This window comes from Xiphophorus maculatus, chromosome 7, assembly GCF_002775205.1.
Source record: "Xiphophorus maculatus strain JP 163 A chromosome 7, X_maculatus-5.0-male, whole genome shotgun sequence".
NCBI classification, from domain to species: domain Eukaryota; kingdom Metazoa; phylum Chordata; class Actinopteri; order Cyprinodontiformes; family Poeciliidae; genus Xiphophorus; species Xiphophorus maculatus.
The window spans coordinates 172,988-195,072 of NC_036449.1; the positions used below are offsets into that span (position 1 = coordinate 172,988).

General features: G+C 37.6%; 1 protein-coding gene and 1 long non-coding RNA gene across 5 annotated transcripts in view; both read left to right on the forward strand.

Moving 5' to 3' along the window:
* The first annotated feature begins 5,294 nt into the window (after nt 1-5,294).
* c7h2orf76 (chromosome 7 C2orf76 homolog) overlaps nt 5,295-22,085 on the forward strand; it is a 61,005-nt gene continuing 44,214 nt past the window's right edge. For 3 of the 4 annotated variants that reach the window (XM_023336283.1, XM_023336282.1, XM_023336284.1), the window contains exons 1-4: nt 5,295-5,576; nt 7,819-7,869; nt 9,357-9,394; nt 12,912-12,993. In XM_023336283.1, the coding sequence (XP_023192051.1) occupies nt 5,414-5,576; nt 7,819-7,869; nt 9,357-9,394; nt 12,912-12,993 (334 nt within the window). In that variant the 5' untranslated portion in view covers nt 5,295-5,413. Of the gene's footprint in view, nt 5,577-7,818; nt 7,870-9,356; nt 9,395-12,911; nt 12,994-20,847; nt 21,276-22,085 lie in introns of all 4 variants that reach the window. The other variant, XM_023336285.1, reaches the window with a different exon arrangement.
* LOC111609206 lies at nt 16,054-18,074 on the forward strand. Its single transcript, XR_002752982.1, has 3 exons — nt 16,054-16,195; nt 16,593-16,688; nt 17,228-18,074. It is a non-coding gene; the product is annotated as an uncharacterized LOC111609206 (long non-coding RNA).

Here is a 22,085-nt window from a genome sequence, read left to right on the forward strand (position 1 = left end):
TTATAATGCCTTTAGAGCCATCTTTAACAATAATAGGTATATTCCAGAAAAAAAGTTAAGATTACAGTAAGATTTATGTCTTAAAGACATAAATTTCTTTGTTCCCGCAAAGAAAATGATCACAGTCTCATGGCTGAAACTTCAGCCCCCAACAATCTGTCGGTGGAAGAATAGAGTGAGGGAGGGAGGGAGGGAGGTGTACCACATGGAACAAATTACAGCTAAACTACAGATGGAAAGTGACATCTTCTTAAAAAAATGGTCCCCAATTCAAACACTCATTTCAAACCACAGCTGATGGAGATTACATTGATAAAGAGATTCTCACTTGTTTTTTGGGTTTTTTTTAAGACTGTGGACAAACAAAGCCTCTTATGGAGCACAATATGTGAGGTTGTACATGTAGTTTGTAAAACATATTATATGTATGATGTATGTAATATGACTCACACTGGAAAATCTGAATAAAAGTAAAAAAAAAGAAAGAAAGAAAGCAGCGGTACACCGATTGCAATTTTCTGGGTGATCACCGATCTTTAAAAAACCTGACTTGCTGATTTTTTTTGTGTGTGTACAAAATGTAGCGAAAAGGTCACTAAGTTGGCAACCATCTCGCCTGAAAAGTTCACTGGATATAGGTACCAGCACCCCTCCTGACCCCACTAGGTACAGAAAATGGATGGAGTTGTCATCCATGAGGTAGGTGATTGCACAGGGAGATGACCTGGTGGGTGGGACCGTCCATCAACCTTCTCTCATGGTGGACAGTCACAGTGATTTATATACAGTATGTGTGCATGTTAATGTGCACTATAATTAACCATAATTAAGAAGGGCCCGCACCTTGTCTCAAGTCCAGGGGCCCACATCCTCCTAAATCCGGCCCTGGTAACGGCATTCTCTGATTTTATGGATAATCTAATGTTTTGGTTGCATGAAGCAAGCGATCCATATACTGAACAGAAAAATAATGTTGATGATGATCAAATTGTTGTAGATATGGATTAAATAAATCCTGAAGACAGTGTCTCTAATATTTCAAGTGTAAAGCCACGTTCAAACACATGTTCACAGCAGTCTCGGACTTCATCCACCTCTTCTGCACGTATTAAAGCTGCGGCTGAAAAGGCAGAGCGCTCATGGAACAAAAAACATCTGATCGAAGCTCAAGAGGAAAACCTGAGAAAAGGAAAAATTACCCTTGGAAAAAGAGTTGGCAGTAACTAATACAAAGCTTCATGTTTTAAAAATAAATTCATTTCTGGTTCTAAACGATCTGATGGAATGAACTCTTATTTTGAAAGAGTAAATAGCTAGTAAATAGTAAAGGACTCCCCCCTGCTATATCCTGGCGAGTTTGTTCTAAAAGAAAGAGTTCACTCTGTTGCAAATCCTTCATCTCACTCTCCTGTCGTCAGACCTAAGGAAAGGCAGAAACAACTTCAAATGGATCAGATGAGAGTAAAAGTTGATGTTTCAGCTCAAGCAACACAGCAAACTCAATTTCAGTTTGACTGAGGACTGTCAAAATGATATTGTGAACATCATGCAAAGACAAAATGACATCACTGCCTTACTTGTAAAACAAAACTTATCGTCTGTTCTCCCATCCAGAAACATCCCTGTGTTTGATGGGGACCCCCTGCAGTACAGATCATTTATGAATGCCTTAGAAAACGGAGTGGAAGCTAAAACTGACAACTGGAGCGACTGTTTGCACTTCTTAGAGCAGATCACTAGGGGGCAGCCTAAAGATCTGGTTTGGCTGATCCTGATCTAAAGAGACCAGGATCAGCTCTGAACATACCTGCTAATGAGCCATTCATTTGAATCAGGTGTGTTGGAGCAGGGAAGCATCTGAAAGTTGCAGGATGGTCAATCTCGAGGACTGGACTTGAGCACCCACGATCTGGTGCATAGTTGTCAGCATTTATCTCCTGAGCAAGGTTATTCAAGGTCAGTTATCTTCTTGAAGAACATTTTGGAAATGAAAATATAATTGCTTCTACATATATTCAGATAATGAGTTGGACACCAATTAAAGGTGACGATGTAAAAAGAGCAGAGTAAAAGTTGCAGAGCAGTGCCTCCAGAGCAGGGGTCTCAAACTCCAGGCCTCAAGGGCTGCAGTCCTGCAGTTTTTAGATGTGCCACAGGTACAAAACACTGGAATAAAATGATTTAATGACCTCCTCCTTGTGTAGATCAGTTCTCCAGAGCCTTAATGACCTAATTATTCTGTTCAGGTGTGGTGCAGCAGAGGCACATCTAAAAGTTGCAGGACTGTGGCCCTCGAGGACTGGAGTTTGAGACCCCTGCTCCAGAGCATCAGGAAGAGATTTGAAAAGGATTTTCACTACAAGGAGGAATACACTGCATGTGTAAACAGCATGCTGCAACAAGGATATGCTGAAGCTGTACTAGCAGATGAGCTACAGAAAGGTGATGGACAACTGTGGTACATTCCTCATCATGGAGGTTCATCTGTAGAAGAGGCCCAGTTTCCACTATCAGATCTGATTATACCACAAATTTTGTTGCTGCAAATCGAGAGCTGAACGAGAATTTGGCTGAACTGAGCCATGCTAAAATTCAAAATGCTTTTGTCCAGGACAGATTCAAATGGAACTTTAACATCCCAGCAGCCTCTCATCAAGGTGGAGTTTGGTAGTGTCTGATTCATTCCATAAGAAGTATTTTAGTCTCACTTCTTAAAGAGCAAGTTTTGGATGCTAAAGGACTTCAAACTATCTTTTGTGAAGTTGAAGCCATATTAAACGACAGACCCATTACCAAAGTTTCAGATGACTCAAATGATTGTGAGGTACTCACACCCAAACATTTGTTGTTGCTGAAAAACAAACCAGTTTTGCCACCAGGATTGTTCAACCAAAAGGATCTTTATGTCAGGAAAAGGTGGAAACAAGTGCAATACATGGAAGAGCTTTTCTGGAAAAGATGGCTTTCTGAGTACTTACCTCTGATGCAGGAAAGACAAAAATGGGCATAAAGGACTAACAAATGTCTTATTCCTGGAGATATTGTCTTAATTACAGACTCCACAGCTCCAAGAGGATCATGGATGATGGCCAAAGTCTTGAGTGTAAACCAGGATGCAAAGGGCTTGGTGCGTTCTGTACGATACAAACAAAGACCAGTGTTTTGGAACGACCTGTGACCAAACTTCTTTTGCTACTGGAAGCATCCTCCTGAAGAATTAAGAACATGTTTGAGGAAATAGCCTCTTTTCCTTGTTAAAGTAATTGTGACAGTATTCACAATTAGGGGCCGTAGTGTTGGAGCTATTTATCCGTTACTTCTTTATCAATTTGAATTTTGCCAGTTTGTTCTTGGTTTACCTTATATATTTTGTATTATTTACAGAGTTTATTTGTAGGTTAATAATTGTTGATTTTATTTATTTTTTGTTTCATTATTTTTGTTATTTGTTTTTCTAAGTAAGACAGGAAGAGCTGCGGGTCCATTTTTTCTAGCAGTATAGAGATTGGCATAGGACCAGCATGCATTGGGTTTGGGGCCTATGGTTTGTTACCAGAGCAGGAGAGGCAGCAGGAAAACAATGAAAAGTTTGAATTTTGTTATTTGCTTGCCAAACTGTTGAAAATGAACAATATAAAGCAACCTTCAAATTTTGAACATTTGACTTCTTTTGCTTGAATATGAAACTTCCCCCCAGTGCAGCAGTAGTCACTCATTGATTGAACTTTTATTGGATGTTTGGCACAATATAACATGATCAGCAGATGTTAAATAATAATTTCCCCACCACAGTCTCATCATCAACAATAAATCCTGTGATTTTGGTCATGTTTGCTCATTATTTGCCAGAGTTATGAGGGGGGAACCAGATATTTCAGCTGCCTGAAGTAATCTGTTCCCCCTCCATTTCATAGGAACAAATTACTTTACCAGCAAGTCTTGAACTGTGTTTATTCCTGTCTTCATCAACAATAAATCCTGCAAGTTTGAAAACATTTGCTCAATATTTGCCAATGTTATGAGGTGGGAACCAAATATTTTAGCTGCCTGAAATAATTGGTTCCCCTGTTCAAAGCTCTTTGGAGGGGGGACAGGTTATTTAAGGCAGTTGAAATATTTGGTTCCCCCTTCATAACTTTGGCAAATAAAGAGCAAATCCTAAAGATTTCTGGTTGATGAAGAGAAGGAATAAGCAGTTAAAGACTTGCTGGCAAATCAATTTGTTCCTATGAAATGGAGAGGGAACGGCTTATTTCAGGCAGCTAAAATATGTTGTTCTCCCCTGATAAATCTGGCAAATAATGAGCAAATGTTTTCAAACTTGCAGGATTTGTTGTTCATCGAGAGGAATAAGCACAGTTAAATTAATTTAATCCTATAAAATGGAGGGGGAACCGATTATTTCAGGCAGCTGAAATTCCTCCTGCCCCCACTTTTACTTTGGCAAATGATAATGAGCAAATGTTTTCAAAATCTCAATGATTGCTATAGTTACTATAGTATAGTATGATTGAGCCAGTAAAAACGAACAACTAGAACTGTCTTTTATCCAGAAAATTTTACATTGTACGGGATTTTCCAAAAATCCTACACTCATCTTTTCAGGAAGTAATCTTTGTGCCCTGCTGTCAGCTAGCATCCCTCCTCTTATATTAGCAAAAAAAAATTGTAAATACATAGAATGTGTTGGGAAACTGTGTTTGGTTACTGACCTTTATTCGTCAGGCTTAAGTGATAAAAGTAGGAAAAAGACCGATTCTCTTTGCGATTTAAAAAAAACAACACAAAACAGTGTAAGAAGACCCCGTTTATTTATTTATTTTACAATTTTGTTATTGCTTCTTTTTTAAACAGCAGCTGCCGATTAAACTGAAAGTTACAACCCTGACATGATTATGTGACTTGTTTTACCGAGAAATCGACCAGAAGCGCCAAGAAATGAACGGATCCTCTCTGGCGGCAACAGGAGGAACAGAATTTCACACAAGATCTCTTTCCTGTGTCCCTGCATGAGGTTCAACAAACTTCAATCCAACATGACAAACATAAAATAAAAACCTCAAATCAGGATATAAAAGGGAATTTTATCCTTATACTCTGTAATGTTTCACTGACACTATGCTTTATTTGTAAAATTCCCTTTAAGATTAATAAAGTATATTAATTCATTAAACACACCTGAGATGTTTGCCACGTATCGCTGCATATTGTTATGTCAATAGAGGTCCTGTTGACTGAGGACGTCCTCCACACCGCCAGGTGGAGACACTTAAGAGTATGAATCCACTCGACAAGGTGGAAGGGATCATGGATCGATTCGTCTGGTCTTAAACTTATAGTTTCTGTTTTCCACATGAGTAGAGGCTTGTTTTTATACTTTTAAACACATTTTTGTGTGTGCTCTTCTAGACGGATGGCCGGTGAAAGATTATCTCATCCGGAGGACTTGAACGTTCCAGCTGTGGTCACAGTTCGCCTCATCAGGTCATTTGAACAAAGAAACTTCAAGCCTGTGGTGTTCCAGGAGGTCAGCCTTAACCAGACCGTGCAGGACTTCATGCGCTGGGTGAGAGACGGTGAGTCGGGGGAGTTGAGAGAGAGACACTTGACTCGTCGGAATATCCCATTTCTGGCTCAGTTCCAGCTCCAACTTTAAAATCTATTTCCAGTGCAAATGAAACAGATACTTAGCATGTTTTTGGTTATTTTTAAAATCAATTTCGAAGTAATTCCCCTATTCTCAGAACCAGAAATCATTTGTAGATGAAACTGGTTGTTTTACAAATTTAAGCGCATCAGTTCAAGGGAGGAAATCAGATCTCATTATTGGGGCTCGGCCAAGTTACAGTGAAATGTAACATAAAATTTGGTGTAAAAAGTTTTTAATGTGTTCAACCTGCAGGCCCAAAAATGACTAGGAAGAGGTAATGCGCATTAAACATGTTTTTCTCAATAAACAAACTTCTGAGACCCACAGAAGTCAAACTAAGGTTTAAATGTTGTTCAGATACGAGTTTGGTTCAGTGTCACTGATCTAATCTCTGCTACACCTTTACACAAATGTAAGGCTCTAAATAAAAAGCTTTAATGAGTGACTATTTAATGAAATTCCTCATGAATATTAATTTATTGTAGTGGCTCTCAATACAAGTTATGGGCTATTTAAATTATAACTTCTTAAGTTGCTTTAATTTTAAACCTTTTTTGGTTTTCTCATGTCCTGGATGGCTGAGAACCAACAAGTAGATAGAAAGAATGAATATCTGGGAAGTATCATAACTTAAAGATAATGCTCAAAGTACCAAGGTTTTTCTGGAAAAATATCCAAATTTTATTTTGTGGATTTAAAGGCTCTACGTTGATTATAGTCAGAAATAAAGGCAATACCAACCTTTCTGTTTTTCTTTCTGCTCTATCTCTTTTTTTTTCTTAGATTTTTTTTTATTAAAATGACTATTTTTTGTCTCATGAAGTGAAAACGTTATATGCAAAACAAACTTATTTGTGCATGTCAGAAATCTTTGGTGTCAATTTTCTCATTTTTGGTTGCGCTTCTCTGCACTCTGCTGGTTGTTCTGGAATAGGGAATTAGGAGAACACCAACTTAATTTCATAACATAACACAGCAAAAGGCATATTACATATAATTCAAAAGAAAACTTTTGAATTAGTTTTCAAAAGTGAATTAGTTTTCACAGACACACCAATTAACACTGAAAAAAGGCAGAAATTATGTGAATATTCTTCCTCGGCCTGTGATCTACCAGCTTGGATTTTAGTTTTGCAAATGGAAGAAAATATATATTTAAGAGTTACATTGTCTCTCCTCATCCACAGCACTGATTATGTGCTTGGTAAATAAATAATCTGTCAGTTTTTTAACACATATTTCCTCCAGATACATTTGGTATTTTGCAACTCAACAAAAGAGTGATGGTTAATGAATTCAACATAAAGACAGGCAAATATTACACAAGCCTAGTATATTCACTTTACCTAATGCTAACATTAGCTAACCTAATATGATAACAGGGACCACGGCAGACAAGACTGTCGTCATAAGTTGTGTAAAATTTCTTCTTTGAAACAGGGTGGACACTTTAGTAGCTGTTAACGGTGTAATTTTGTAACGATTACTTACCATTCACATTCTGTGTCCCGTCACTGAAGCAAAGCAGCAAGCCCTGCAGTTTGGGACAGAGTTCTGAGGTGGGGGAGAGTCAGAGTCTTCACTTGAGTCAGCGCTAACCAATAGGAACACATCTTACATCGTTCGTCTTTAAGCCCTGCCCAGAATGTTCATGTAAGATTCGCAAGCAAAAGTTTGAGAAGCGCAACCAAAAATTAGAAAATTGACACCAAAGATTTCTGACATGCACAAATAAAAGTTTGTTTTGCAAATAACTTTTTCACTTCATGAGACAAAAAAGTTATTTAAACAATTTTCTTTGTTATAAAAAATCATTACAGTTCCAAAAGTTTTGATCACAGTTTTATTTTTCTAAATATAGATTAGGTTTTTTTGAGTGAATAATTGTGAACCAAATGTAACTCCATATAAATGTGCCTTATATACATATTACCCAGAAAGACTTAAAAAACTTGGAAGAAAAATATATCTTGACAATTTTTTTGTCTTTTGTTGTGTGTCAAATTTCAATATAAAAACTGCTTAATTATTTTAGCCTTTCAACATCTTCTATTTGTGCACTCTATTACTTCCATGGTTTATTTCTATTTAATAGATGGGAGCATCCAGGACTTTTTATTACTAACCTTAAACACAACACTTTAAGTTGAGACATACATTTCTTCTAGATATTGCCACAAGGGACGGACTTCCTCCTCCTTTCAGAAAGTATGGATACGGTATGTTTGTTTTATTATTTTCACAATAAGTTTCTGAAACAAAGTGTAATTGATTGTCAGTAGTGTTCTGTCATAATGCAAGATTCCACATTTTCAGTTTGAAAACAGGATTTTATGTATTTTGTTCTTAAAATTTTTAATGCTTTTGCTTACATTTTCATTTTGAAAGCAGGACTTTATGTCTTTCTTCTCAAAACGTCTCACATCAATGCTCACACTTACTCTATGCTCGGACTCTGCTCGCTTATGAAACATGGAACCATAATTTGTAGATTTGGAGGATGTGCAAAGAAAGATTCCAAAAATATAAATATATTCATTCTACTTTGAAGAAGTTGCATGAGGTATTTTAAGAAAAGACTCAAAATGGTTCCTATTCAAAAGTATAAGGATGAACAGGGGTGATGAATTTGGCTGGGAATTACAGCACTGTGGATGACTTGGGCAATTGGGTGCAGGTTTTTGTATGTGTGTGTAAATGTATGTGGGTGTGTAAATAGGTACAGTATATATTATTCATGTATATATGCAGGTAAATGCATATGTATATATATGGATGGGTGTATGACTTTCATCTGGTTCAGGAAATATTATTGTTTTATTTTTTGGAAAGGATACTGGAAACAGGAAGACTATTCTATGAATTAATGGATGGAAAAGGAATATGATTATATAAGTTAAACTTCGTCATACTCCTTTTCAGACTCTCAGTCACAGAATAAGTGGTGTATTTACATTTATTTGACAATGTAAATTTGATGTTATTTTAAACTATAGACCCCTTGCAGCAGGATGTCACCCACGCAAGTTCCCGCCCTCATTTCTCTGCTTGACATATGAAATAAAAAGGGATGCAGTAGTTTGCTATGAATTGTCTACACTATGACTCAATAACAAGGTCAGAAAAAAGTCTTAATTAAGAAAAAAATAGCGAGAGAGAGGAAAGTAGGTCAGTTACTTGCTTGACTTTGACAAACTTAACTTGGATGTGCTGTGGAATAAGGTGTTTTGGTTCAGCTTAAAAATAAAAAAGGTGACCTACACACAAACTGACATCAGTAGAGCAGGTGTTTAATTTAGCTAATCAACTAGGTTGGCTAATAATAGCAGCTTTTTATTACTGTGGCTAATCTACCACAGCAATCACTTATTAATAATCGCAAAATACACATCAAGCCTAAAAACCCAAAACTGTACCTGAATGTTCTGCTCTATGTAGGGGAAATGTTTGAGTGTTTTTTGTGCTGAATCCTGATACATAAAGTTGCGTTGTCAGTTGCTATGGCAACGTGTAGCGTAAAGTTGACACGGACAGCGAGAAAGAAGAATGAGTGGTTTTGAGTTATTTTTCCCATTTCATAGCACTAAATGAATCTGACCTACATCTCCAGGTTTCACTTTAAAACAACCTAAGAGATCGGCATGATTTTGTTTAGTATTCTGTTAAAACTCAACATAGCTCTAATTCTGTTATTTTGTATTTTCAGACACTATGAAGATTATTCATCAAGCTCACAGTTCAAAGGTATTTGTCTGTTGGAAAGTCACGCAATGCAACATCAAAATGGTTTGTTTCTAAATAAAAAAAGACTTCTCAGATTAAGATTTATAGAGATAGTGTTGAATTATGTTGCTTAACCCCTTAACCCTCGCTCCCCCAAAATCACCAAAAACAGCTGAGAAGGTACACCCAAATTAAATCAGCTGCTGTTTTTGAACACTTTGGAGTACATGCAAAAGCTTAGTCTCTCTATGAAGATGACAAGATACATTTTCTATTTTAGCAGTCAAACATACTTTAGCTGTAAGTAGTTTGTATCTATTATGTTTGTAACACAAAGAAAATTGAAAATTTTGCTTCACCCAGATTTTTCATTTTTATTTCTTGTAAATGCACATTGAGTGTTGAATGTATGGACCGGAAAATACAATAAATCTGTAGAATAAAGTATTCTGCTCGTGGATTTCAAGATTGATCAAAATAGCCCAAAAAGAAATGTCATTTTGGACATGCTTATTTTAGAGGATGTTCATGTGTTGTCCAAGTGTGCCATTTAGAGACTCCATTTGGAGACTCCAAATGTGACACTTGGACAACATCTGTATACAAACTTCAAATGACTGTAACTCCTCAGTGCTTCAACATACAGTCATCAATGAGGCTCTAATGCAGTGTTTCTCAATTCCGGTCCTCAGGCCCTCCTGCCCTGCACGTTTTAGATGTTTCCCTTCTGCCACACACCTGGATTGAATCTTTGGGTGATTAACAGGCTTCTGCAGTACTTTGTGGCTGCAGAAGACGTCATGCAATCATTTGAATCAGCTGTTCTGGTATAGAGGCACATCTAAAACATGCAGAGCAGGGGGGCCTGAGGACTGGAATTGAGAAGCACTGCTCTAATGAAAGATAATGACCAGAGGCATCCTCTGGTCATTATCTTTCAACATTACTGATAGTGGAAATTACTTATAATTATATAAATAAAATAGCATATCTGGGGGGGCAGAGGAGGTTAGCATACAGTCAGACCTCCTCCCCCTTCTTGCAATACGCTGTCCATCCCTGCCCCCATCCGGCCAGCCCACCCCCCAGCACTCAAACGGTACGCTAGCCCCTCCCTCAATGAAGGACCACCTTCATTGAGGTGGTGAAGGACCACCTCAATCCACTGTGGATTGAGGTGGTCCTTCGACCACCCTCCCCTGGCCCCCCTCCTTCTTCGCCCTCCCAATGGTACGCTCACCCCCCCAGTCCCCCAGATAAGATAGGGGGAGGGTGGGCCCTCCCCCTATCTTATCCCCCTATCTTATCTCCTTCTTCTTCATTCTTCCAACCCGCCCCATTCCATCGGCCCCCCAATCTCACTCTTTGGTACACTCTACCCCCTGGCTCTGACTGTAGCAGCGGACGACTAAAAGTTTCCAGTATTCTCAAATCCAAAACTTAGCAGCACTCTTACAGCCATAATCATCCACTCCCGTGAGTTGTGTTGAAGTTCTGATGAAGAAATATATCCAGTTTTGACACGTTCTGACAACGTGTCTCTCCATTGGTGAGAATAAGTCCTGTAAACACTGTTACGCATGAGGGCGCACAGAGCCTGACTTTGACGCAGCAAGGGCGCACAGATTACTCATGGTTACGCATGCAGCTGGTGGATTCATGTCAAAACAAACCCCAAAATGCCTTATATCAGGGGTCTCAAACTCCAGTCCTCGAGGGCCGCTGTCCTGCAGTTTTTAGATGTTCCACAGGTACAAAACGCTGGAATGAAATGTCTTAATTACCTCCTCCTTGTGTAGATCAGTTCTCCACAACCTTAATTACCTAATTATTCTATTCAGGTGTCAAAATAGCAGAGGCACATCTAAAAGTTGCAGGACAGCGGCCCTCGAGGACTGGAGTTTGAGACCCCTGCCTTATATCCTTATGACAGGACAAGTGTTGGCTACACATCAGTGGCTTTAGATTTAGTCTCCGAGTTGACCAGTCAGAAATATTCCAGAAAGAATACAGGCATGTCAAAACGAGCTCAAGTCGCTCTCTGGATATTATTGGCTCGGAAAAGGCCATTTCATAACATTATTGGTCGAATGTGTGTCAATCAAAAGAGGGGGGAGAAGAGGGGCTCTAGGCTGCCCAATAAAAGCGTCACAATGGACACCAGCAGAGTTTAAATCCGTAAATCTCACCCCCGGAAAATACAATGGATAAACGGCACGCGGGTTAAGGGGTTTTAAATGAAATAAACAAATACATGTTGTCGTGAAAACTGGCATAGGGTTGTGAGATCTTTCCAGGTACACGCAGAAACCAGAGCATAAAGGCGTGGGGGAAATACGTAATCTATGAGTTGATTTAAGTATAATTATAAATGAATATATATGTGCACATTTAAACACTGAATGATTTTCTGACATATATTCTTGTATTTTAATCTGTAAGGCTGATAAAAACATGATGATCATGGTTTTTATAAATCCGCAAGCTGGAAACTTAATCTTTTTTCAGGAAGCCTGTTGTTCCTGTTTCATGACTCTCTTTCTGCCTGACTATGATTTCTTATGATTAAATACAAAAAGAAATAGAATTAAAGTTGCATGAGACAAAACAACAAAAACAACCTGATTTTATTGAAATTTGAGTCTACTGTTGGGTCTAGGTGTTACTTTGTGTGATTAAATTTAAAATTAACTTCATGTATTGTTACTGCTACGCTAAAATCTCCAGCATGGGGAAATGGGCTGATTTTGGGTTTTCTTGATAAGTACTTCATAGAGTACTCTGTGAAGTACTCTATAAATGTGTACTTCAAAGAGTACACACTATGAGCACATTTCATAAGTGCACAGAGGATTACAAACCTTCAAAAATGTGAGAATTCGGGCAGGACGCCTCTGGGTTGTAATTTTGACATCAAAAATGTTACTAAAAAGTACAGCTATAACAAGGAATTGATTTTAAATGTACAGTATAGGTATTTTAGATTTCCAAAGTTGTTGCAGGAGATACTTGGCTGTTCAAATATTTATGACTTGGTGAATACAGAGTAAAATTTGATAGTGTGTACACATGTATTCCAGAGCTGAGAATGTCACTGGTGTGTATCTACTCTCTGTTCAGTAATTAGAGTAATTAGGGAAAGCTGCAACATTTACAGACTGTCTGAAAAATGGAGTGATCAAATAAATCCAGGATCTGCAGCAAACCAGCTTTCAAAAACCTGTTGAAGGCTGGTAAACTGTGGTTACATCTATTTTTGCTGATATCACTTAACTAAGCAGTTTGACAGTGTAAGGTATGGTTTGTATTAAACCTGTGACAGGTTATTCTTTCAGAGTACACCATGTCGGGTTTCAGCTAGCCAGACTTTCTTTATGACAAACAAATCTGTTTTGCACAAGATAAACTTATACAAAAATCAAGATGTGCATAGTATGAATTTTTACCCAAAACTGCTTCTTCAACTACTGATTTAACAGGAAATATTTATTTTAAAGTTATACTTATAAACTATACACATTTGGTTCTATTATTTCAGACAAGTGAGTTGGTAATGAGTTTGGATGATGATGAAAAGTTAATTTTACAAGATGACCAAACCCTCAAAGCTGCTGGAGTTGGTAAGAACTTTTAATTGCTATCCCTTTTGAATTGTCATTAGTATTTTTTACCCTGAACACCAAGTGAAATGGAATGTTGTAATTATAATTAATTTGGTAACACTTTATTTGACGGTGTGTGAATAAGACTGACACGACACTGTCATAAACATGACGTAACACCTGTCATGAACATGAGTAAGTCTTCATGAATATTTATTACTGTTGTCATAAAGTGTCATTTGGTAAATCATGACACTTTTAATACAAAGTTGACATTATTCAAAATGTCTTTATGACAACTTGACATTAACAAAGAAATTGTGATCTGTCATAAATTTGTTAGAAAAATATTACTGATAAACTTTAAAATTATGTAGCTTTATCTGGTAATATTATATTGCCCTGCCATTTTGTTTAGTCTTAAATTTCTAATTGATCTAATTGATCTGAAGTTTTACAGCAAGATGTCTACAAAGCAATTATGAACTTTGCATGTGAAACATTATTTAAGGCTGTTTTTAGTATTGCAATACACCATCTCTACCAGTGAGAGGCAGCAGTGCACGAAGAGGTGTGCAGTGTGTTGGTGAAGAAGAAATCTTCCATCTTGTGGCAAGTACACCCAAGTACACCTCAACTACAGCAAACCTCGCTGCAGCAAACGGAAAGGGGCGGGGACGACCACTGTCAGTCTCATACCTCATTTGGAAATGGGACCATTGCACTCCGGAAGTGAAGGGGGCGCTATTTCCTATATTATCCGCAGTCTCCCGTTTTTATTTTCTTTTGAAATCTGTGATATAGCTTCATCTTTAGGAAGGAGTTTCACTCTCAGCATGTACTCTTTTATTTACTTCAGCGCAGCTCACCGTTTTTTACAAATTTCGTAGCTTTCTGTGAACTTCTAAATCTGCTTCTTAGTTGCATCTTTTCGGGCCTGCTACTGCCTCTAGTGGTGTGGGGGTGGTAACACATCTAATATACCAGAATTGCGTCACTAAACTAGAATACCACACAGTCTTTATTATTTACTATTAATTACTGGCAACGTAAAAGATAAATTGTCTTCTAAAACATCATATTTTTCCATTTTCTTCAGGATATAGAGCTAATTAAGTGACATAAATAATACCTTTATACATTATAAATAATATCTGAGTATCTCCATCAATTATAGGAGGAACAAAAGAAATAGGACATGAAAAACAACATGATTAACTATAATAAAAGTACCATTTACAATGTATACATAAGAAATTTAATTGAGCAAAAGTCAATAATGAACACATTAATTAGGTTCACAGACGAATAACCAGGGTTGTTAAACAGATACAAGCAATAATTCACATTATTTTTACTGTGCCATATATATTATTTTGAGACTTTCTGTTGGTAGAGTCTTATATATAGGAAAAAATATGGTTAAACTATTTAGTCTTCCAAGGTGGAAATTTTTCTTAGACTCTAAAATGATAAAATAAAACTCATTCATATAATGACGATATCAACAATTTGTGCATCGAGTAAAACACTTTGGATGCTATAGGTAAATGCTATTATTTAGTTTGGCTAAGAATAATTATTGCACTGTCAATAAATCACTTCTAATAAATGATCTATAGTTACCAGAGGAACACAATAATGTCTTCATGAGCTCAAACTATTACCTACTATTTTACCTGCCATTAAAATTATTTCAAAGATTGTCTGTTAGTCTGCAGCTCATGTGACCAAACCAGCTGAAAAGATGAAAAGTTAAAACACCCAACAGTTAAAACTTGAGCTGAGTTAAAAATCAAGTTAAAATGTTACGTTTTAACATTTTAACTCAACAACCTCTACCTAACTAGAGGTTGTACACTACCTCTAGTTGGGTAACCCCAAGATCACTGAGTCTTGTCAAGTCTGAAAATTTCTGGAAAACCAAGAGTCAAAGTTAGAGAACAAAAACAGCTTTATTACACTTGCAAGTGGAGAGCACTGATCAGTAACATTGTCAGAGAAACTCTGAACTAGACATCGTGATTCCCTATCCTTATACACCGCTTCACAAATCCGAGGGACATATCAGAGGGCGTTAACACATACCCAAGAGGCTTTCAAGATTAGCACATGTACAAAGATGCAATATAACAAACACAGACAGCATCAGCTACACAGGGTGGATCTATAATTAAGAACAGCTACATCCTCTTTTCTGTTTCCCTGTCAAAGTGTGATAATTATTTATTCTTTGTGTGTTGTCAGGCCTCTGATGCACAGCAAGAAGCTTTGAAGCAGTAGTCTGGCAGGTTGAGTTTACTGAGGCCTCTGGTTTGGCCTTTTCCTGTTTTAACCGTTTCCTGTAGAGAGCTGCAGTTTCTGTCTGCAGAGAGACGCAGACAGCATTAGCAGAAAACAAACATATAAGTAAAAATAATCCTGTAAATGGTTTAATGGTTTAACTATTTAATAAAAGTAAACACACTGAATAATTATTTTATTCCACAGTCTTCTTAAAAGATAGAGTCTCTGAAAACAGTTCTTAAAAATATAGCCAGTGTTTTCAGCAAAATTGAGCTGACTGTCCAGGAATGACAGAATTTGCCACAGTTTCAACAGGAGTGAAACTGAAACCACTTTCAGGTCTTGTTTATGTCATTTAATTAGCTCTACTTCCTAAAGGAAACGAAAAGGTATGGCGTTTTGTGATCAAATTTATCTTTTACAGTTCCAGTAATGCCAGAATTAATAATAAATAATAAAGACGTTGTGGTATTCTGATTTAGTAATATAATTATATTAGTTGTGTTACCACCCCCACGCCACTATAGGCAGTAGCAGGCCCGAAAAGATGAAGACTAAGAAGCAGATTTAGAAGTACACAGAAAGCTACGGTATTTGTTAAAAAGTGTGAGCTGCGCTGCAGTCAATAAAAGAGAGAAGTTCAAGTACATGCTGAGAGTGAAACTCCTTCCTAAAGATGAAGCTATATCACAGATTTCAAAAGAAAATAAAAACGGGAGACCGCGGATAATATAGGAAATAGCGCCCCCTTCACTTCCGGAGTGCAATGATCTCATTTCCAAATAAGGTATGCGACTGAGAGTGGTCTGTCCCCGCCCCTTTCTGTTTGTTGCAGCGAGGTCTTTCTCTCTTGTGGGGCCAACCTAACACAACTTATAACGGTCGGACATCCTGTTTAAAAAGAAGTCGAAGTATGTCACCTAATACATATGAGGTATGTGTCTTATTAACTTAAAATTTTCTTTGAGAAAATAACATTGACTATGATCTCTTTCTTTATAATGTTTGCTATGAGCAATTCAAGTCAATCCTACCTTGCTGTAAGTTGTTAGCTAAAGTTATTAAACTCCATTACTGTAACATTAGCCCTTAATATTAAACATACTTTAAAGGCAGGCAAATAGGTTTTTACCCTCCAATTTATTGTAGCAAATTAAAAGCTAATATGTTAGCCAAAGTTATCCTTTATGTGCATTATTTTGCAACTTGGCTGATGTGACATGGTGCTTGTGTTCATTGCTTTGACAACTTTAGCTACATTTTAGCCTAAGGACACATGGTTGGGAGTAGGGGTGGGGGGGTCAACGTTGGCTAATGAAGACATGCTACAGGTGTGGAGGATGATAATGAGGACCAGCCACCGGAGAAAGAAGTCCCTGTTTGACCGAAGAGAAAGAAGCAGATGAAATATTCTCCAAGAAAATTAGGTAAGTCATTTTTGTGTTACTATTTTCTTCAGGTGAAGTGGGATGGGACGGGACAGATAAGTCGGGAAGGGGGAGCAGGAATCAACATCCATCAGCTGAGTTAATTACGTTACGTTTTAGACAACTAAACACTGGTGTTAAATCTATTTATTTATTAATAAACTTCTTAAGCTATAAGCCAGAGTATCTGGTTGGAAATAATTTTGAATGCTTAAGTGAAAAGGTACACTCATGTGCCTAATACTATACATTAAATGATGCATTCTGAATAACAATAGGCTGTATGAATTTCTGCCAAACAAATATTTGATCAGAATAATTTTGTTCAGTTATAGTCATCAGTCATTATGCTCCTTGTATTAAGAAATAATTGTATTGGACTTTATGGCAACCAGTCAAGTTAACTACTGTAGACTTTGTCTGCCAGTCTAGTATTCTGACAGTGAGCAGCAAGGTACATTATTGGCATGATATTTAAATAAATGCTGAAAAAGATCACATTGCATTTTTGTTTATTTGTTTTTGTTCCTTTTTTGAAGTGACCATAGTGGATTGAGTCATCACCCACTATAAAAATGTCCAGAAGAGATTCACCAAGTTTGAATTCATGAAAAGGCTTTCACCATGATTAACATTGACCACAACCATAGCAAGAACAGCTATAATTTCGAGCATTTCCAGACACCTTTAAAGTGCTGCTTCCAGGAAATTAAGACAAGAAGAAGATCTCCCTGTTTTCAGAGCGTTACAGGAAGGCTATAACAAAGGAGATGGCTGACACAATTAAAGCAAAAAATGTTAGGACTGTTTAAAGAACCTATTTTCTTAAGTTAAAGAATAATGTAATTCTGTTTGTTTTTCAATCAGTATTTCAGAGTTACAATATACTGACCAGAAGTTAAACCTTCTGTTTGAAGAACAAGTAATGCTTTGTTTAATTCCAATGTACAAAGAGTTTGTTCTTCAGCTTTGATGGTAGTTATAAATAGTCTAGTGTTTTCCACTTCACTTGAGGTAAAACTTAGTATTAATGACTGTTAATATAGGACTTGACACTGTAATGACAATTAATGAAATCTTTATAACTGTTGCTACTTGTTTCACTTTACTTGAGGTAAGAGTTAACATTAATGACATTGTAATAACACTTAATGACATGTCCATAACTGGTGCTACTTGTTCCACTTGATGTAAGAGGAATTATTAATGACTCTGTTATTAAAATATTTGACAGTGTAATAAACAGTGAAATCTTTATTTCATTAAGCTTGTTCCACTTTATTTCAGGTAGGGGGAAATATTTTATTTATACTATTTCTTTCAAGCTTTTGACAGCATAATAACACTTAATGACATTATTACGCCTATGCCTATGACATATTTCTGACATATGATGATTCTAGGTTAATGTCAAGTTGTCATAACAGACATTTTGAATAATGTCAACTTTGTATTAAAAGTGTCATGATTTACCGAATGACACTTTATGACAACAGTCATAAATATTCATGAAGACTTACTCATGTTCATAGCAGGTGTTATGTCATGTTTATGACTGCGTCATGTCAGTCTTATTCACACACCGTCAAATAAAGTGTTATCATTAATTTTAATTTATTTGAAAATTGTGGACGACAAATGCACTGTAAAGAACTTTATAATGCGTAAATCTGAGAAAATCAATCTTAGGTTAGAGGTTTGTCACGTTTTTATAGCCAAATTTGAAGCCAGCTGTAGCATATATAATTTTAGTCTCCGTTTTTCTCTAGAGCTCAATTTAGGCTGTCAGTTATTTATAGCTGCTGGTCATAAAATTAGAATATCATGAAAACATTCATTTAAATCAGTAATTCCATTCAAAACCTGAAGCTTGTATATAGTATTCATTCATTACATACAGACTCAGAAATCAGAATATTGTGAAAAGGTTCAATATTGAAGACTACTGGTGCCACAGACTAATCAGCTAATTAACTCAAAACACCTGCAAAAGCCTTTAAATGGTCTCTCAGACAAGTTCTGTAGGCTACATAATCACGGGGATGACTGCTGACTTGACATTTGTCCAAAAGATGACCGTTGACACCTTGCAGAAGGAGGGCAAGTCACAAAGGTAAAGAGACTGACTGCACAGAGTTCTGTGTCTGAGCACATTCATAGAGAAGTGAAGGGAAGGAAAATATGTGGTAGAAAAAGTGTACAGGAAATAGAGGTAGCCACACCCTGGAGAGGATTGTGAAGCAAGACCCATTTGAAAACGTGACAGAGATTCACAGAGTGGACTGCAGCTGGAGTCAGTGCTTCAAGAACCGCAGACGGATGCAAAACGTGGTTTTCAGCTGACATTCTTCTTGTCAAGCCACTCTTGAACAAGAGCCTGTGGTCTTAACAGAGGGCTCAGTACCAAGAGGTCAAACAGAAGGTGCTGAACTTTTGAGATGCTATGGAGGTATTGCTATTTTTGTCTGCTTTTAACTGGCATGGACGTCTAATGTACCGTATTTTCCGCACTATAAGGCGCACCACATTATAAGGCGCACCTTCAATGAATGGCCTATTTTAAAACTTTTTTCATATATAAGGCGCACCACATTATAAGGCGTATAGAATAGACGCTCCAGTAGAGGCTGGGGTTACGTTATGCATCCATTAGATGGAACTGCGCTAAAGGGAATGTCAACAAAACAGTCAGATAGGTCAGTCAAACTTTATTAATAGATTATAAACCAGCGTTCTGAAAACTCTGTTCATTCCCAAAATGAATAAACAACTGTTTTATTATTTTCCCCGAGGTAAAGTAAGTGTCGTGGTATTTTCATGACACAGTTTATCTTTTAACAACAGCAAGGTATAACATATAGTGGAGGGGAACTTTTCCTCGATTCAATAAACACGTAAAAAACAGTCTGATACTGTTACGGTAAATCAAACGTTAGTGCAATCACAATATATCCAGTTCTGCACCATTGATTCGTTCATGTTAAATTCTCTCGCTGCTGCTCTATTCCTGTGTTCTACTGCGTCACTGATCGCCTTGAGCTTAAACTGTAAGAGCGGAAATACTTCTTATGGAGTTGTTTTTTACTGAGGAAATCTGGCGCCATAAAAGGTCAATTTGACTTAGCCTCCCAACTTTTCCTTGCGTGCGAAGCCGAAGTGTGACTGAAAGAATATCTGGGAAATAAACTGGTTGGGTAGATAAGAATAATAATTGTTGTTTGGCACTTCTGATGCTACGGTGGCAGATGAGAGAAAGGTTGAATACTTCCAGAAAAAGCCCAATACACATTCAGTACATGGGCAACCAAGAAGTCTACGTCAAACATACGCAAGACACGAGCAGTAACATTATTGGTTAAAACTTGCCAGTTCAGACCAGTGAAAGTGAGATTATATAAAAACAGGTTGACTCCAAGAAGAGTTTGAGATTTTGGGGAGAGTTTGGGGAGATTTTTGAGATTTTGACTTTATACTAATGAAGCTGTAAGATAATCTGTGGATCAGTGTAATAAATGTCCACCTGGCGTGGCCTGCAGCAAAAGGACTCATCTCTGAGTATTATTTCTTATCTATAAAATATAATTAAGAGTTTAAGACCTTTTTTGATCCTACAAAACTCTGCATCATAAGCGTGTCTCTTAAAAGGAGCCATTTTGGGGTCTTTACACAAAACCCAGCGTGCACCACGCGCTTCTTCTTCTACGGGGGAAAATGAAGTCGGCGGCTGCTTACCGTAGTTGCGAGACCTGTTGTGGCTCAATATTTGTCCATATATAAGGCGCACCGGATTATAAGGCGCACTGTCGGCTTTTGAGAAAATTGAAGGTCTTTAGGTGTGCCTTATAGTGCGGAAAATACGGTACACTCACTGGCCACTTTATTAAGTACATCTTGCAACTACTGGGTAGGACATCCTTTTGCTTTCAGTACTACCTTAATCTTTCGTGGCATAGATTCAACAAGGTACTGGAAACATTCATCAGAGAGTCTGTTTCATATTGACATGATAGCATCATGCAGTTGCTGCAGATTTGTCGGCTGCACATCCATGAGGCGAATCTCACCATTCCACCACATTCAAATCAAATTCAATTCAAAAATACTTTATTAATCAAAAAGGGAAATTAAATGTTGTAACTCATCAATTTATATTCTTCAGAGTTATTGAAGATGGTGATAGCTGTTGGCAGGAAAGATCTTCTACAGCAGACTGTACAACACTGAATCTGAAGAAGCCTCTAACAGATGATGTTCTGCCTTCCCAAGATAGCATTGTGAAGAGGTTTGTCAGTGTTGTCCATAATTGTCTTGATCCTATGAAGAATCCTTCTTTGCATAATAATCTCCATAGTCGTCCCCAGAACAGAACCAGCCTTCTTTATCAGACTGTTGAGTCTTTTTAGGTCCCTGGTTCTGATGCTACTGCCCCAAGAGATGACAGCAGAAGAGATAACACTTTCAACAACAGACTTATAGAAGATCTGCAGCATCTTTCTGCAAACCTTGAAGGATCTTAGCTTCCTTAAGAAGGGCTGTTGCTTCACTGTTGTGTCTTCATTCCAGTCTGTTGTACAAATGAACACAGAGGTATTTATATTTCTCAACCACCTACACTTCTACTCTCATGATGGGAATAGGATTTGATTTAACCCTGTTTCTCCTGAAGTCTACAATCGTCTCCTTTGTTTTGCTCATTTTTGAGATGATTGTTCCCTCAGCATGCCACCAAGCGGTCCACCAGCTCTCTGTACTCAACCTCTTGTCCATCTCTGATAAACCTAACAACTGCAGAGTAATCTGAGTATTTCTGTAGATGACAGAAGCCGGACTTATGCTGGAAGTCTGAAGTGTAGAGAGAGAAAAGGAATAGTGAGAGTACAGTCCCCTGTGGTGCTCCTGTGTTGCTGATCACCTGGTTAGACATACAGTCCTTCAGTCTCACAAACTGTGGTCTGTTTGTCAGGTAGTTATAGATCCAGGTGATTGTTGAAGCCTCCATCTTTGTCTTCTGGAGTTTCTCACAGAGCAAATCAGGCTGAATTGTATTAAATTCACTGGAGAAATCAAATAACATGATCCTCACAGTCCTGCCTTCTGTGTCCAGATGACAGTGGGTTTGTTGAAGCAGGTGTATGATGATGTCATCAACTCCAACTCCATGGCGATAAGCTAACTGCAGGGGGTCCTGATACGGGTTTGTCTTCTAATTCAGGTGGACCAACAGGAGTCTCTCCAGAGCCTTCATAATGTGGGTTGTCAGGGCAACAGGTCTACAGTCAATGATTACTAAAGGGAGAGTTTTCTTTGGTACCAGAACTACACAGGATGTCTTCCATAACAGTGGAACCTTCTCTTGGGACAGGCTAAGGTTGAAGAGATGTTGCAGAATCCCTCAGA